Here is a 19,411-nt window from a genome sequence, read left to right on the forward strand (position 1 = left end):
CTAGCAAGAGGGAAGGGGTGTGGGAACAGATGTATATGTATGACTGATTCACTTTGTTATAAAGCAGAAACTAAAAAAAAAAAAAAAAAAAAAAAAAAAAAAAGAACCTGTCATTTGCATGGGCTGTTTCCAAGCTTCCGGTGGAGGGGGACAGGGCACTAGAAATGTGTTCACATAGTCTTAGGTGTTTGAAAATTTTAACCAGTTTTAACCACAATTGTGTAAGGCCACTATCCATCACCATTCTGTTGGACTCCCTCTAGTGATGGGTGATGAAGTAATGGAGGGGGTGGTTTAATATTGCTAAGGCAAAGCTTAAGTGGGAATATACTTAATTTGGGCTAAAAATTAGGCTACATTTATGTGGTTTGGGTCAAAAATGGATAGAGTTAAATTACTGCTAGCTAATCTGGTATAGGAACAGCTTCCTGGGATACTTATTATATCATCCACGATGACTACTCATGTGTGTAATGGAATTTACAAATAATGAAAAGGAGTGAATCAAATGAACATATTGGAAATGGTTTTAAATTTCTTGTTGGTTTGACACCAAATATTGACATAGCAATGATAATACAAAACTCATGATAATAAGTCCCTCACTGGGATTCTCAGAAAGATTTGAGCTTTATTGGAGGGTGAAGTCTCGGTAGGAGCAGGTTGTGGCTGGAGTCAGATCAGTGCAATCTTTTCCCTGTAAGTGTGAATCATTTCCCCCCACTTCTGCCCCAGGTTGGTGTTGCCTGGGGAAAAAAAAGTTTCACAATACATGTCATTAATTTTTGAATATCACCTGTAAATTTCTGATCTTAATAAAGTAGCTCAGTAGTTTTACACTTAGAAGCTCGCTCCTTGTATCATGTAAATTATGTCTACTTAAAAATTCACATTAAAAAATTCACATTAAAACTACTATAAGAAAGACGTACTAGAGGCTGTGTGTATGCCTGGTAATGAATTGTTTGCACACAGAGTGATGAGAAGGGAGATCAGAGTGTATAGGCTGAAGGCAAGGATACAGAATACAAACAAAAATCCATCCTCAGTCAGCACATCTCTGGTCATGTATGTGCTCAAATGGGGAGGCCAGATGGCTGAAGCCTTTATGGAGGACACTGGTCACTTCTGCCCAAATGACCCAAATTGAAGAATTCAGAAATGATAAAGGTGAGCACATACGAACAGCAGAAGGGTAAGACTCTCTTGCCCTTGATTGGAACAATTCTAAGACCTAGTTTCTGAGAAGAAACCTCCTCCATAAGGTTGAGTCAGACCTCGATGGCTGACCTACCCTTATGTGGCCTTCCTGATTTCTGATTCAGAGTTTACTCTGGTGGTGAAATAGCAACTAATGGAATGTGTGTGCAGAAGGACCAGCAGGTTGATGGGCACTTAGTTCTGGGGTGAGACTCGAGCTAATGGGGACCAGCAGATGAAACTTATAGCTCATGGTAAACGGTCTTTGATAGCAACCCAGCAGGATAAAATGATGAAGTGCTCAGTGCAACATCAACAATGTATTTGAAGAACAACAGAAATATCAGTCTTGAGTAACATTTATATCAATCTATACAATGGAATTTTGGCTGCTGTAAAATTCTTGCCCCTAACACAAATGGCATTTGAGGAAGCCATTTAACTTTCTGGCCCTTCAATCTCTTCCCTGTGAGGAAATGGAAATAATTTCTTAATCCATAAGGTTGTGAAGATTTAATAAAATATTTTATATTAAATTTTATAATTTTTTGATGGCTAGTAGCTATTCCTGATCCAAGTAAAATATACTTTTAAGGGGCAGTTTAGCGTAGAAGTTTCAGACACACATTCTTCAGTCAGACTGCCTCAGATTGAATCTCAGTTCTGCTACTCACTGTTGTGACCCTGGACAAGAAACTTAACCATTCTGCAACTTTTAGAAAATGTCCACTACTGTTATTACTCAAGAAAAATCAATTCCCTTTTCTTGAAATACTCTGACTCACAGAGGCTGCTGCAAATACTGGGTTGTACTGGAGATCAGCACACACACACCCTTTTGCCCTATTGTACTCATACCTGTGGGTTCATCTAGAGCCAAGGAAGAGGAAGAACAGTTCTCATGAAATCACAAATTCTACAATGGCTGTGCTGAAATCATGTCCTGTCAAATAATGTGCTGTCATATGCAACCAACACCCGATGTGTTGACAAATGAATAAATCAACATGATATGCTTCCAAGTGGGCTTACTTCCTCTTGCATGCTGTCATATGCACAAGGTACAACATGGGCTTTTTTCACACACTGTTAAGCAATTCTCCAGTTCTCAATGGACACTGACCAGGCGTCTTACAATTTAACTCAATTCTGACACTGTCTACTTGGAGGTAGCATCAGATCCCACAGCTTAAGGGCTGAAACCCACAAGGCTGCCCCCACTTCAGATGTTCCTCATAAACCTAGGTTGTTACCTGTGCTTCTGACATATTGGCTGTAAATCAGAGGTTCCTATGATCCCCTCCTCTGGTTCAATTAATTTGCTGGAGTTGCTCACAGAACTCAGAAAGCCAATTATCTACTGGATTATTGGTTTATTACAAAGGATATTAATGGCTACAAAGGAACAGGCAGATGGAGAGATGCATACAGTGAGGTCCAAAAGGGTCCCAAACACAAGAGCTTCTTCCCTATGGGGTTGGGAGCCCAGCACATGGACATGCTCTGGTTCAACAACCTGAAAGCTCTCTGAACTCAACTCCTCTGAGTTTTTATGGAGGTTTCGTTATGTAAGTATGATTGGTTAAAACATTGGCCTTTGGCAATTGATTCAACTTCCAGCCCCTCTCCCCTCCCAAAAGGTCACAGGAGTGGGACTGAAAATTCCACCCCCTAATCCAGATTGGATTCCCTTGGCAAGCAGCCCCCATCTTTTGGTACATTCCAAAAGTAACCACATTAACATAACAAAAGATACCTCTCCACTTGGGGCATTCCGAGGTTTTTAGGAGCTAGGAAGCTAGGAAGGGACAAAGACCAAATATAAAATCCTTATTATAAATCACAATATCACACAACACCCAATGTATAGTCATCTAGACCTACAAACCCATCAGTAAGCTCCCACATGGACCTTTTAATACCCAGTATCGTCTCATATGGAGTTACCAACCCTTATTGTACTGTGATTCAGGCCTGTATAACCCAATATATTGTCGTATGGACTCCCATCTAACCCACCACGACACTGACATGTGGACTTGCATGAATGAACTGCTATGTGCACAGATCAACCTTTCACTCACAAAGGCAAAGTGGCACCATAATCCGATCCAATGTCTTCCCTCTCTCATAATCATCATCATTGCACCCATTTTTACCTCTTCTTCTTTATTGTTAAGCAATACAGGTGTGCCTCCTCTATTTAGGGAAGATTAGAGGCAAAAAACAAAACAACAGGATGGGGAAAACATTTTTGTATGTGTTCTGGATTTCAGAAAAGACAGCAGAAATCACTCTTAAAAACTTGATTGCAATAGGAAGGGTAAAATTGCCATCCTAAACTTTAGGAGCTTTCACTGTGTAGTCTGTAACTTTTGAAAAAATAATACACCTAAAGGTAGAATCATTTTAATCAACTGATTCAATTTTAAGTCATCTTTCATTTTCAAGGTAGATGTTTTAATAATATATTTAATAATCAAGATCTTGCAGCTGATACAAGCATATGGAGACTTTAGGTTATACTGCCCAACAGGGAAAACTTAGAGGTTTCATTAGCACCAACTGGATTTTCTTTTTCTTTTGGGACATCAATATCATAGGGAACAAAGAGGGTTCATCAAACAAAAATGTATCTACTTTGGAACTCCTTAATTTAGTTCAACAAGTAGAGTCAGCAGGCATTTTACTGAGAAAAAAAATGGACTCTTTTTCTCCCCCCGCCCCGGCTTTATTTAGATATAATTGACATTTAACATTGTATAAGTTTAAGGTATACATTGTGTTGATTAGAAACACTTATATTGCAAAATGATTACCACCATAGTGTTAGCTAACACCTCCATCACGTCACATAATTACCATTTCTTTTTTCGTGTTGAGAAATTTTAAGATTTAAAAGTTTAAATTTAGCTCAGGAATTACTTGCATAAGGAGATCTCCCCTGTGCTCTTCAGCTTAGAATTGGAACCCCTCATCTGGTCTCCTGTAATGACCTGCATGTCCCCCTGCTATTGTACCTAAGACAAAGAACTTGCCATGTATTATTATGTGTGTCTTCCACATCTGAATGGACAATAGTGACTGTGTCTAATTTACTCTAGTGTTCCAAGGGCCTAGATTCTAGACTATGCAAAATCTCAGTAATTGCTGTTGCTTATTCAAATTTGACCTTCTATATCCTTGCCCTAATTTTTCACTCAGAACTAGTGTCCATCACATCACTTCTATACAAAATAACTTGATGGCTATAATCTCTATTCAACACAGTAGAGATCACCATGGGGAGCAACCTAGAACATAGTTTTGGCCCCTCTGAACATGTTATGACCCACTGACACCTACAAGTTATAATTTAAAGAAATACTGAACTATTTCATGTTTTGATCTTTACATATGACAACTACTGAAATTAGTTGGATCCTAGAAGGAGAAACATAACAGACTCACACTGGGTAATTTGAGAACAGTGTTAAATGAGACAATTTACACAGGATTGGGAAGGTGGGAAGGAAACCACAAGATAATTCTTGAGAATCCCAGAACTTGCAACATAAAGGCCAAAAAAGGTTTGATGGGACATGGGAAGAGAGAAATTACCAGACTATGTGGACAGGGCCGTCTGCTAGGAGCTGTGAACTATACAGGAAGGATCAGCCACCTGCAGTCCCCACGAGGAGGAACTTTAGAGATAAATACTCCCTGTCCTCACTCTCTTGCCTCCACTGAAAATCCAGCAGAAGGCAGTGGACAAGAAAGTGTAGGAGGCAAACCACTCAGGTCAGCCTCCTGGGGCCCGAGCAGGATGCAGGAGAGTGGAGCACACAAAGGGAGGAACACATGGACAATATCCAGCCCAAGAAATATATAAATTAATATTCATTTTCACAAATAGGAGGAATCATTGCCCTAGGGAGGTTACTGCCCTCGATTAAGAGTTTCAAAACATAGTTTCCTGTTTAGAGATTCAAAAACTGTGAATCTAGCCTGCTGGCTCCCATAGAGCAGCTCCTCTGAATTCATTGTTAATTCTATGAAGATGACAACTTTGTTCTTGGCTATCATTTTATTTGAATTTTCATTCCTCTTATATTTTTCTCAAAATGAAATGAGTAAAATAAAGAACTGATCTCAGATTTAAAAAGAGCTACAGCAAAGAAAATTTTTTCTGTTGGTATTTTCGTCACTGAAGGCCTCTCGTTTATGAAATAAGGTGCCTAATGACTTTCCATGCAAGGTGGGGTAACTAAGAAGGAAAAATAGCGTAGAATTAAAAATTTAATACTCCAACATAAAATAAAAATTTTAAAAAATTGTAAATCAACTATTCTCCAATATAAAATAAAAATTAAAAAAATTTAAATAGTGCTTCTCTGGTTATAACCATAGATGAAATCATTTTTCTTTACCTTCATAAACGAGTGAGTTTCCTTTCTTTAGCCCAGTCGTGGACATCTGCTTTTCCAAATATAAGGTAGAGGATCAGTCCTAATGTGTTAATGGCAAATGACAAGGAGAAAACATTCCTCCACCCAAATTCAGGGTCCTGAGGAGACAAAACTTCAAGTAAATATTACCCCTTTCATCCCTTTTTCTATGAAACTCATTAATAGTTCAGAAGACAGTGTTCACCAGTGGGTTTTCGTGTAGAAATTCATTTCCTGAACACAGCTTAATAGTTTGATGGAAAGAATTTCAAAATGGAGACAGAATGTTCTTCATAAAATGGACTTAAGGACCGTTGCAATTAACCTCCAGAATTGTATTTGTCCCTATTTATCAAAGTGCCATACATTTTCTCTTTTGTGCGAATCATGACTATATATATGCTAATAATATTTCTTCTTGAAGTGCAAGAAGAATCTTACAAGAAGAAGATTGTGGGCTTTGGAGCTAGACAGGTCTAAGTTAGGAGAATTCCAATTCTACACCCTCTTAGTAGAAAGACATATTCTATCAGATTTTAATCATCAGGAAATGAGGATAATAATGTTTCATTTTCATAATTGGTAGGAGAATCAATACTTAAATGAGATTACTGCATATGAAATACCTGTAATAATACCTACATGTATCAGGCACTTAAATATATTTGATTTTATTATCTCTTTGCTTTTGTATGGTTATGCAAATGAAAATTCCAAAGTGTTGCAGAAGACATGGCAAGTTGCATATATGCATGGATTCATCATCTTCTCATAGGACATCTATGTGGCTGTGTGATTTCAAAGACTGGATATTACCAGTGGATCACTAGTGAGTGCTTTGGTTTCAGAATAAGTAAAGATTGAGGACATGAAGGAAATTCTTTTATATTTTTCTTTGCCAAGTTGATCTTCATGACAAAGTTATCCACAATTTAATTTTATTATCCAAAATGTGTAAACATTTTTTATGCTATTACCTTTATGAATGGATTCAGTAGACTGTTTTAAGAATCCTTAACAAGAAAACTTTACCTGACTGAGAAGAAATCCACTGACAGTGGGTGCCAGGATAGCAGATATCTGTGCAAACCCCCTCGAGGCTCCCATGAGAAAGCTGGAATGCCTGTGGGTGACAGGAATGTTCCAGGCTAGATCCATAGACACTTCAGCCCTGCTTAGCATATGAATCCATCATATAGTAATTATGTCAAAAAGGACTCTCTCTGTGTATATTCAATGAAAGGTACTGAGACAAATCAACAACACCCTCCTCCCACATACTTGAAAAAATGGCCACAGGCTATCAGTGGTCCTTGCCCATGATTTATAACTTCACAAAGTCTGGGGCTCCTGGAAGGCTGCAGGCTAAATCTTCTTCAGGAAATATGAAAATGAGAGTGGAAATTATAGTGCTACCTTGGAGCAATATCTAAGGCATTGGTATAGATCCCTGGCTGACTAAACAAGCTTAGTCCACAGGAGAGCGTAAGAAGGCTCACTGCTGTGATATAGCTGGAGGCAACGTATGGCAGAACTACAAGGGATGCTGAAGAGGGGAGACTTCCTATGGAACGAGGAACAGATGAATTAACCAAGATACATCTTTGGTTGTTGTATGCCTTATGAATTATCAGAGCTTTTGGTCCTGTTCTTAACTAGAACTGTGACAATTTTCCTCACTGTAACAAGCCTAAAATTCTTGGTCAGAAGGAAATCTGCCAGGTAACCTCCCAGGATGCCAACGACCCAGGCAAAAATAAAAGGAAGGGCAGATAGGAAGCCACTCTGAGGGGAAAAACTTGAGTAAACCATCATAATAAAGGCTGTGAGATCACACCTTGTATTGATAAAGCACTAATAATCATACCGACAACTCTGAAATCATACTTTCCTAAGAAAATCAGTAGCCTCTTCCATCATACCCTCAGAAAAGCTACTCACATGACTGTCACATTATCTCTTGGTAATAAAACATAAATTTTTCTAGATGGGATGATTTGTGAAGGCAGAGTAATTTGAGAGTCATGCAAACAGGAGAAACGGGTGGAGGGAAATATACTCACATCTCTGGTATCATACATTGAACACAGAGCTGATGTAAGTTGGTGTGTATACAACCATGACGTTAATTAACCATTGATGGCTGAAACAGCAAAAACACAAGGACCAGAGGGGTAGAGATCTGACCATAGCTTTGATGGGAAGAGGCTGCTTAGAAGAGCTGACCTGAAAACAAATTTACTGATTAGAAGAGTAAGATCTGAGACATGCTCACATGTTCTTAGTTACCCTGATAAATCCAGATGCTGATACAAGATCTCTGGAGAAGGTTAGAGTTTTTATGTGTACCTGTTGGGCCAAGGAGGATATGATGTGTTCTTTTTCTGTGATGTTTATCCATGGGTGAGTGATGGGGTCATCATAAATCAAAACAAACCAGAGAAGGCAGGAGACACAGCCAACACCTCCTGCTAGCAGAGGTAAAATTGGTAAACTTCTGTGTGAATTTCTTTTACATTGGGATATTTTCTGGTGTGGTTCCTGGGAAAAGCTCTTGCTCTTAATATCCTCTTCCCATTTCTCAAAATATTCACATGAATATCACAGCTTTCTAGAACCCATTCCTTTATATTTCTTGATTATTTGTGTGCACAAAAATCACAGACCCTGGGAATGGCACTAAACTTGATATCTCAACCTTTTTAATACTAATAAAGGAAAACTATTTCTCTACTCACAACTCTTCTGACACCAAATGTGTGGGGTTTTCACACTAAGAAATTCTCTAATTCTCTACAGACACCAACCTGGCATCCTACAGTTTAGCTCAGTTCTGACATTATCTGGCATTAGCACAGACCCTACAGAGTAAGGGCTCAGTCACACAGGCTGCCCCCTACTTCAGATACTAATTGCAAGTAATGAGTCCTCAAATTACCCACACTTCTGTTCAACTTTACTACAAATTCAGAGGTTCCCACAACTCCCTCTTAGTCTGATAATTTGCTGGATCACAAAAGTCAGGGAAATATTCATTTATGTTTACTGGCTTATTATAAAAAATATGATAAAGGATACTGATGAACACCCAGATGAAGAGATACATAGGGTGAAGTCTGGAAGGGTCTTGAGTGCAGGAGTTTCTGACCCTGCGGAGTTGGGGATATGCTACCGTCCCAGCACGTGGATGTGTTCACCAACCTGGAGGCTCTTAGAACCCCATAGTTTAGGGATTTTTATGGAGGCTGTATCATGTCAGCATAATTGATTATTAACACAATCTGATGCACCCTCTCCTCCTGGGAGGATGGAGGGTGGGTCTAAAAGTTCCAAGCTTCTAATCACCGCTTGGTCTTTCTGATGGCCTCTAGCCTGAAGATATCCAGGAGGATACCAAGAGTCACCTCATTAGACAAAAGATGTTCCTATAACTCAAGAAATTCCAAGGGATTTAGGAACTCTGCTTAGATGCTCCTATCATCCCCACCACTCAACATGAAATTACAAGAGTTTTAGGAGCTCTGTGTCAGGAACTGGTGGCAGAAACCATATCTATATATTTCTTATTATGTCACAATTAGCCATTCTAATAGATATGCAGAGGTAGCTCATTGTTTTTATTTGCATTTCCCTAATGACTAAGGATGTTGAGTTGACCACCTTTTCACATCCTTATTTTCCCTCTCCCTATCCTCTTTAGTGAGGTGTCTTTGTCCATTTTTAAATTGGGTTTTTGTTTTGTTATTGAGTTTTGAGAATTATTTACACACTCTGGATAAAAGTCCTTATTGTATATGTGTTTTGCAAGTATTTTCTCTCTGTCTCAACTTGTCTCTTTATTATTCTAATAATGCATTTGAAGAGCAAAAGTTTTTAATTTTGATGAAATCCAACCTATCAACTTGTTATTTTATGCATCAAGCCTTTGGTTTCATAGCTAAGAAATCTTTGCCTAAATAAAGAGCAAAGATTTTCTCATATGTTTTCTTTTAAAAGAATGATAATTTCAGATCTTACAATTATATCCAACATTCATTTTGAGTTCTTGTGTAGAGTGCAAGATATGGATCAAAATTCTTTTTTTTTTGAGCACCATCTGTTAAAAAGACTATCCTTTCCCCATTGAATTGCTTCTGCATCTTTGTCAAAATCAGTTTATCATTAATGTGTAAGTCTATTTATGACTCTATTCTGTTTCAGTGATCTGTTTGTCTCTATGCCAATACCACAATGTCTTGATGACTGTAATTTTATAATATACCTTGACATGAGGCTGTGTTAGTCTTACAACTTTGTCATTAATTTCCAAAATTGGCTATTCTAGGATCTTTTTATTTTCATGATAATTTAGTTTTCAGTGCATGTTTCACATCTTTTGTCAGATTTAGCACTGTTACATATTTTTGATGCTATTGAAAACGGTACTGTTCTCTTTAATTTAAATTTCTGATTCTTTCAATTTTTGTATGTCTAAAAATGTCCTTATTTTGCCTTTGTTTTCGAAAAGTTTTTCTTTGTCTCTAGAATTCTAGGTTAACAGATTTTTTTTCTTTTTTCTTGCAGTATTTGAAAGATGTTGTTCCACTGCCTTCTTGATTTTATTGCTTCTGATGGGAAAGCTGCAGTCATCATATCTTTGTTCTTCTCTCTCTATTTTTAAACTTTGGCTGCTTTTAAGATTTCATCTTTATCACTGGTTTTGAGCCATTTTATTATGGTATAACTTGGTACAGGTTTCTTCATATTTCCTGTGCTTGAGATTCATTGACTTTTTTGGATCTGTGAGTTTATAGTTTCCAACAAACTTGGAAAACTTTCAGCCATCATTTCTTCAAAGGTTTCTTTCTCTTCCCCCATCCCACTCCTCTCCTTTGGGTACTACACACCTTACTTATGTTCTAATTTTATTATTACTTTTTTCTCTGTGTAGGTCATTCTGGATGGTTTCTATTGCTACTTTTAAGTTCATTAATCTTTTCTTCTGTTGTATCATCTGTCATTAATTCAATCCTTATATTGTAGTTTTTATCTCTAGAAGTTTGACTTAGGGTCTTTAAAAATATATTTTGCATGTGTCTACTTAAATTTTGAACAAATAAAGTTATAGTTATAGTAACTATCCTTGTGTGCTAATTCTAACATTTGTGTCAGTTCTGGGTTGGTTTTGATTGGTTGATTATTCTCCTTATTATGGATTGTGTTTTCCTGCCTTTGTCCATACCTGGTAACCTATGCTTTGAGCCAGACATTACGAATTATATCTTGTTGGGTGCTGAATATTTTTGTATTCCTATTATATATTTTTGAGCTTTGTTTGGGGGTACAGTTAAATTACATGGAAACACTGACCCTTTGGGTCTGGTCATCATCATTTGTTAGAGGGCTCCACAATAGTGTGTCCTCTAGAGCTAATTATTTCTCACTATTGAGGAAAGACATTTATTAGTATTCTGCCCAATGGCCCAAGAATTATACAGTTTTTCATTCTGTCTTGTGGAAACAGGCACTATCCCTGATTCTCTATAAGTACTGGACACTGTTCTTTAAATTTTTCCAATGATTTCTGGCACCTCCCCCCACCCCCACCGGCCTCAGATGATGTCTCCACACAGGTATTCTAATCAGTGCTCTGGTGAGTATCAAGGGGACTCTGCAGATAGCCAGGGTTTTCTCTGTGTGCAGTTGTCTCCTGTTAGGCACTCTTTCCTGTGAACTCTACCTGCCTAACTTTCTCAGGGCTCTTACCTCCATCTCCTCAACTCTGATACTTCTGTCTCTCACAAACCACCACTCTGCAAGTCTGTCCCCTACTGCCTGCTAGGGCAATAGATTTTGCCCAATCACTTTGTGTTAATAATGCATCATGGCAGGTTAACAGCATCATAGGCAGGAGGACTTCCAAATCCTTTGATGGTATAAGTTAATTCTTCCCTACTATTATATTAAGACATTTTCTTTTACTAGGATCTTTCTGTCTCGATTCATTTCCTCCAGAAAAATACACACAGATAGATACTCAGAAGAATCTCCCTGAATATGAAAACCTAAGAGTGGGGAGACAGCAGCTTACCAAAGATATAGAAGACAAAAGGCCACCCAAGGGCTTGACTGATGATGCCACCCAGGAGGATGGCAATGCAGCTTCCCAGCATCATTCCTGAAAAGAGAGAATAAGCTGTGGGGCTCTGGACTGCCACCTGATAGATGCCTACAGGATGACAGATGACATGTTACAGAGCAGTATCACCTTAAAGAGATAAACATAGTAGAATATATGAACTTCAAACTTGTGATTGAGTTCATATGCTCTTCTGAGGACCCATTTTTCTGGCAGTTCCCTAGTAACATTGCAGATGACAACCATGCTTCCTTTTATGCTATTTTAATTTTTAATTACACAATTCATATAACATATGCTATTGTAAAAGTAAATTACTGCAAAGAACCAAGGTTCCCCTCACATGCCCCCCAATCCATCCCCACTCGAATGTTAACCAACAGCTACAGTTTATTATATGATGTATAATTGCATACATTTTCCTCTCTGCACACATACATAATGTATATCTGTACATACATGCATCTATTGGTAAATGCATTTATGTAATATGTAGACAGAAAGTTAGATAGATTTGTCTACTAATGTCTAATAACACTTTTAATTTCCATGGCTTTACCGAGTATTCTCATATATAGTGAAGCACATATCCATTTTACAACTTCTTCAGAACTAGACTATTATGTTTTTTTTTTAATTTTCCAGATGAACATTAACATAAACTTGTCAACTTTTATATATATGTATGTGAGTTGTTATTAATTTTAAATAAGCAGGACCATAATGTACCTATTGTCCTGTGACATTTATTTTTTATTTAACAATTGATCTTGTAAATATTTCCATGTCACTGTAGATTCTACCTAGTTGTTATTTATGAACATAAACTTAATTATCACTTCTGAACTTAAACATAATTTATTTCTGTACAGTAAAATATCAGAAGTTGGCTTGCTAAACCAAAGACTGTGCATTTTTTGACAGAACTGCTGAAGTATCCTGCTAAAAGGCCATACTAAATTAAACTGCCAACAAAGATTGTTTTCCTCATCTCTTGACAACATTGGACATCCTCAAAGCTCCTAAATAGTTTTCCAAATATGAATGCAAAACAGTATATAATTTTTTCTTTTTATAGTGAAGTTGAACATTTTTTTCATTTTTATTTCTTTTGTGAACTGTTCATAATCTTTTTGTTTGTTTGTTTCTTTCACTTGTTTAACTTTGTCTCAATTTATAGAACCTTTATGTGTTGTGAATAATAACCCTCTGTCTGTCATGCTGGCTGCAATTCTATTCTCCCGGTTTAAACTTTGTTTATGGTGTCTTTTGCAATCTAGCAGTTGTGAGTTTTCATGGGGTCAGATCTGTAAGTTTCCTCTGTAATGATTTCTAGACTTACTCCTTTGCTTAAAAGGGCTTTCCTGATCTCACAGTTAAAAAAAAAAAATCAGACCAGGGCTTGGACCTGTGTCCCCTGCGTTGGCAGGTGGATTCTTAACCACTGTGCCACCAGGGAAGTCCCAGCAACAACTGTTTTTTATAGCAGTATGTTCTTTTAAAATGAATATCATCTACACATATTCCTGTGGATCTCTCTGATGTTATTTATTAATTATTTAAAATCTTCTTTCAATTCCTTTATTAATTTCTTTTTCATTTGGGTTAGTTCTTGCAGTTTTTGAGTTTGGTTTCTCTCTTTCATGCTCTTGATTTCCTTCAAATGTTTGAGGATTTGGGAAAACCAATCCTTTTTTTTTTTGCAGTACGTGGGCCTCTCACTGCTGTGGCCTCTCCCATTGCGGAGCACAGGCTCTGGACACCCAGCCGCTCCACGGCATGTGCGATCTTCCCAGACCGGGGCACAAACCCGTGTCCCCTGCATCGGCAGGCGGACTCTCAACCACTGCCCCACCAGGGAAGCCCAGCCAATCCTTATTTATATTTGAGGATATCCCTTAGTCAGCTGTGATAACCAAAGTGAGTTTCCTTAGTCCAAACTGGAGCCTCCATTCCCCTATCAGTGGATATGAGCTCTGATGACAAAGACTAATCCTCCAGGGTTGTGAAGGGCTCTAGAGAGGCATAAGGTCAGGCAGGGTGTGTATGTGTGTGCACGTGACTCGTTTTCTGGACTTGAAGAATCCCTGGCTCTCCTACCCTTCTCTCCTTACCCAGCACCCATACTTAGGCAATTTCCAGTTTGTTAGCCCTACTCTTTCCATTTTTCATTTTGACTCAATGTAACTGAAACGTTCTTCCTCCAGAATATTCCTTCCAGATACACTGTGCAGACAGATCATTATCAGAAAGCAGTTCTCAGGACAACTGAGAGCAATTCCAAAGAAGATTAAGTTGGATTCATGCCTCACACTGAGCACTAGTATAAACTCCAATATGTCAAAAATTTAAATATAAAAAATGAAACCATACATATTCGTTAAAAGCCATGGTTGGATGCTTTTGTAACATTTCTAACTATGACTCAAACCCAGAAACCATAAAATAAAAGAATTATCAATTTGACTACATAAAAATGTATTTTAAAAAAATGGCAAAAGGCATTATAAGCAAAGTCAAATCACAAATGACAACCTGGGGAAAATAACTAAAAGTCATGCCACAAAGGACCCATCCCCCTAGTTTATAAATACTTGATTGACATTGAGCAGAAGACAAAGAACCTTGCAATAAAAAAAGTCAAAGAACTCAGTGAAAGAAGGTTGGATTGTAGTGGACTCATTTCCGTTATATGTTTTTACCTGAGAAAGCAATGCTGCAGAATCGGCTTCATTCATTTGGAGGACTCCATCTTTCCCAGAGTGCAAACTGACCCCCATATCCTAACCCCTGAAATAAAAATAGAGTTCTTGATATGTGGTCCCACAGAGAAATTCATATCCAGCACATATTTACAAAATATCTGGGTACCAGTCTCATGCCCTGAAGTATTCGAGTTGCAACGAGGAAACCTAGTCCAAGGTCAGCTGCCAGAGGGGTGAAGAGAACGAGAAATGAGGATCCAAACAGAGCAGCACCAACCACTCGCTTTGTTCCTACACTTCCAGCCAGGTATCCACTGGGAGCCAGTGTCAGGATCATGCCATAGTTGATAGAACTAAAGATGATGCCCTGGATTTGAGGGCTCCAATCATACACAGGGGCCTTAAAGAAACAGAGAATGCTTTGGTAAGCCATTTACAGGAAGGCTGTTGCATAACTTAAGAAGCCTCTTTAGATCTTCCACTTGCTTTCAAATCACTATTTCCTCAATTAAAACTTTTTAACATATAAAGTCTAGAAAAAATAGATATCCAAACAAACAAATAGCAAAAACAAGAACACAACTTAAATCTTGCATTGCTTACCCCCGCAGGAAGACTTTTAGGGGAATTATTTGGGTCATCAAATGAGTCAACAGGCAGCCCCTCAGTGGAGCTGTTAAACTGGGACTGATGGTTTGTGCCATTGGCCATGGTTACCATGGCCATGGTGATGTTCATGATAATATTTTGTGCCATTATTATGAAGTTGCAGAGATGTGTGATGAAGGCTATTCCATAGCGAGTGGAACATAAGCTTGGAGCTGGAAATATTATGACATTATATTAGTGCTTTCTTTATTGAACCATCATTTATTTTTCACAAGTTATAATACAGAAAGGTATCACCTGACAATTTAAATGGCACTTCTATCGGCTTTGGGAAAGAAAGATTACAAAAGCAGAAAATGACTGAGTTGAGTCAAAGGGTGTTTTATACCACAGCTTTATAGACCCTGACTTGCTCTGGGGTGCTCTGTTCTTCCTGCAATTTTGTCTCTCCCATTCCTAGGTTACTGTATTCTATGGTTGATAAAATTACTCATATTTAAATATATATAGATATGGATATATAGAATATATATATGAAAAGTAAATATATACATATAAGTGAAATATGTGTAGTATACATATTTAAATTATATAATTTATATTATATGTACTATATTATATACATATATAATGTAAATTTTAAACATTGAAGGAGTTGTTCATTGGTATAGATTTATTATTCTTCTCATATGTCTCAGTCAATGAGGGCAAACTTTCATTTAAACTTTGAAATTAAACCTCTAGAAAGATTTTCTCATTAGAGAAAAATTGACACTGAAAAACTATGAAAAAATATAGTGAAAGTGAAAAAATAACAGAAAAAGAAATGAGCACAAAATTAAAATAATCTGTTTTTGTACTTCCAGGAAAGATGGCTATTGCCAGGAAGAAACTATTGCAATAATCCAGAAAAGAAGTGAAGAACTGTGAACTAGGGTGGTAGCAGTAGAGGAACTAAGATGTGATAAGATCCCAGATAGATTGCAGTAGGGCAATAACTGAATCTTGGTTTCAATTTTACAAATGGGTGAGGGAAGGGCATTAGAGAGGTTCTTGTTCTAAACAGTTGGAAGAATGGAGTTGATGTTCAATGAGGAAGAGAGTTCTGCAGAGAAAGCAGGTTTGGGGGCAGTGGGGTGATAAAGAGCTTATTATTGGACAGTTAAGACAAAGATGCCTTTTAAGCACCCAAGAGATGTTGAGAATGTTGTTGCATATAAAACTCTAGAGTTTAGAATAGAGGTAGAGGCTGAGGTAAAACATTGGGAGTTAATAACCTTCAAGATGATACTTGAAGCCATGGTATTTAGGAAATGAGAATAAATAGGGAAGAAAACCAAGGACTGACTCTACAGTTTTCCAATGCTTAGAGGTTGGATACATGGGAAGAAACTGTCAATGGAAACTGAAAAGGAATGATCAGTGGGGTAGGAATAAAACCAGGAAAGTGTGGTGTCCTGGAAGCCAAGGGGAAAAGGGCTACAGGGAGGAGGGAGTCAGTAGGTGTGTCAGATGTTTCTGATAGGTTATGTAACATGATGACTGAGTATTAATTCATTTAATCCTCACAATAATCCTATGAAGCAGCTACTACTACTATTCCAATTTTCCAGGTGCAGAGAGGTCAGCTAATAGTATAGCTCAAGTGTCTGTGCTCTTAACCACTGCACTGCATGTGTACGGTGGCTTTTATTTTGTCCCAGATGATTCCATGAGAATACCTTTGTCACAATCCAAGTGCACTCATCTATGGGGTTTGTATGGCTGTATGGTGTAGGAGAGGAGAACAACACCATGCATCATCAAGAAGTCTTCAAAACTTCAAGAAAAGAGGTGCCTTGAGGTTTACAAAAGAGCCTTTCCCTCAAGACCATACTCTCTTCTCCTTAAGTAGAACACAAATCTTTGCAGTGAATGCAGTGGGGAAGGAAGAATTTGGAAGAAACTGGTAAGTGTACTGTAATTAGAGCAAGGAGCTAAAAAATAATATCTTTGTAAAGGTTTTCCTTTCTTTTTTGGAGCTGGGTGATGACTTCCTATGTCAATCAAATCAACTAATAATTTATCAGTTCTTTGGCTTCTGATCTCCCCAACTTGCTTTGGGATCTTAGAGGCCAAAGGCTACAGAAAGCGAGTATCAGCAAACCAGGAGACTAATGGCTCACAGATGGGTGGGGTGAATACATGCCTCATGAGATTGCTGAAAGATCCACTAGAGGCTGTATTTAAAAGGCTTAGTCTGGTGCTTGCTGCATATTAAGCGTTCCCTACAGGCTACTACATGTGTCCTTAAAAGTTATTTGTTTCCCGTGTCTATTTAAAATATATGAAAAATAATGTTGGTACAACATCTCATGTCTTAAAATGTAAAAACTCAATATATAATACAATAATACTGCCTTTTGTCAAATTGAAGTTGTCATTGATTTAAGATGCATCATTTTTTGCTCTACTAAAAATCAATTGATCAACTAATCAACAAATCAAACTTAATAGATCCAAAACTAAACTCCTAAGTTCCCCGTCCCAATCTTGCTCCACCCAAATTCCTTTCCAACTCAGGTGATAGAAATTCCATTCTTCCGAACACTTTGCAATTTATCCTTGATTTCTTTCTTTCACAGCCTACATCCAATCTATCTAGAACATACTGCTTTCTTTACATTCAAAATGTATGTAGAATTCAACCACTTCTCACCAGGGCCACTGCTATCTTTTTGTTTAAAAGATATCTTTTAAAAGATATCTTTTGTTTAAAAACCACTTCCATGTGGTTCTAGCTACCAACATCTCTTGCCTAGATTTTTGCAGTAGCCTTCAACTTGACTTCCTGCTTCCAGTCTACTCTCATTACAGCATTTGGAGTGCTCTAGTCATACCATAAATTTGATTATGCCATTTTCTGCTCAAAATTCTCTATGTGGCCACACTTTTTTTCAGATTAAAAACTAAGGTCTCTATAGTGGTCAATGGAAATGAAGTATTTATAACCATTGCTTAAAATTTTTATTTTTCTTAGGAAAAAGCCCTGAGGAAGTAATAATTCCAACTGTAGACAAGTGTTATGTTACAGGATATCATGAGAGAGATATATATATATATATATAGATATGTTATATATAACATATACAATGTTATATCTATATAACTATATCTATCAATTAATCTATCTGTATGATAGGTAAGCAAAACCTCCCAAAACTCCACAACTTAAATATCCAACCACAGGGATTTTTCAGAAAAATAATATTTTATCTATTGGATATATTGGAATAATAATATATATCCTTTAAGAATAATGATTGTATAATAAAGCAAATTGAAAAGTATGTGTGGTCCAAAACATACAACATAATACATACAGCACAGAACTATATAAAATATACATGTAAAGGAAGGCAATAAAAACAAATTACAGTGGTTACATTAAGCTTAGTAACATCTTTTTTCATATCTTGATTTTTTGAGGTTTCTGTATATAATTTTTTATACTTTACTTAATTAAGCAATACAATTATGCTTACAATATTACATGCAATAACAAGCAGAATACACAATACTATGTGTAGATGATTTGGTAGCATTTTCAAGAACGCAAGTGCATATGGACTAAGATTAGGAGGTAATCATCAAAAATAAAATACTTTTTTAGAATTGTACATTAATAGTACTTGATTTTTAAAACAATTAAACACCTTAAAAGACATGAATTCATTTCTTTGTATTACGATATTGTAAAAATCCACCCTAAAATCCTAAAACCACATAGTCAAGGTTGAGTTTACCTTTCCCAGGACTGAGCTTCTCATCCCCTTGTACATCTTGGGAGTACTTCCCTGCCGTGGGACTCAATTCTGTCATGGTGGCCATTGCGTTCTTCTCTCCTGATGACTGTTTTTCACCTACAGGGTGATATGTTATCCAAGGTGTCAGCCACGAGAAATGAGACTTCTTTGAAACATTTAAAAAGTGGGTAACAGGCAAACAGAAGCTGGGACATTCCATCTGGATGGGGTATAAGGAGGATCATTACCTACTCTTGGCTCAATACAACAGGTGTACTGTGCCTAAGGCGTGGAACTGTTTATTATTTAGGATCTGGAGTACTCACTGTGTGCCAATTTAAGAACGCTGGATTTGGAGCTAAGCATTTCTAAGTTCAAATCCAGGCTTGTGATTTACCTAATGTGCTGAGTGCTACCAGGAACAAATTTGTGTGTTTCAGTTTCCCACCTGCTGTTAATAAGAACAATGACAACAACAGCGCGGCAGCAGCACCTTCATCAAGGATCTGTAAGGATTCAATAGACTGCACGTGCCTGGCACTCAGCAAGTGGTTGCTATGTTCTTTA

General features: G+C 37.4%; 1 protein-coding gene across 1 annotated transcript; it reads right to left on the reverse strand.

Annotated features, from left to right (window-relative positions):
• Positions 1-5,611: 5,611 nt before the first annotated feature.
• On the reverse strand, positions 5,612-18,929 carry SLC17A3 (solute carrier family 17 member 3). Its single transcript, XM_060110614.1, is given in 11 exon segments — positions 5,612-5,746; positions 6,660-6,750; positions 7,044-7,194; positions 7,286-7,410; positions 7,687-7,853; positions 7,977-8,095; positions 11,698-11,784; positions 14,448-14,535; positions 14,617-14,850; positions 15,054-15,271; positions 18,845-18,929. Coding segments are annotated over 11 exon segments (1,500 nt in total).
• Positions 18,930-19,411: the final 482 nt, after the last annotated feature.

This window comes from Mesoplodon densirostris, chromosome 10 (genome assembly GCF_025265405.1).
Source record: "Mesoplodon densirostris isolate mMesDen1 chromosome 10, mMesDen1 primary haplotype, whole genome shotgun sequence".
NCBI classification, from domain to species: Eukaryota; Metazoa; Chordata; class Mammalia; order Artiodactyla; family Ziphiidae; genus Mesoplodon; species Mesoplodon densirostris.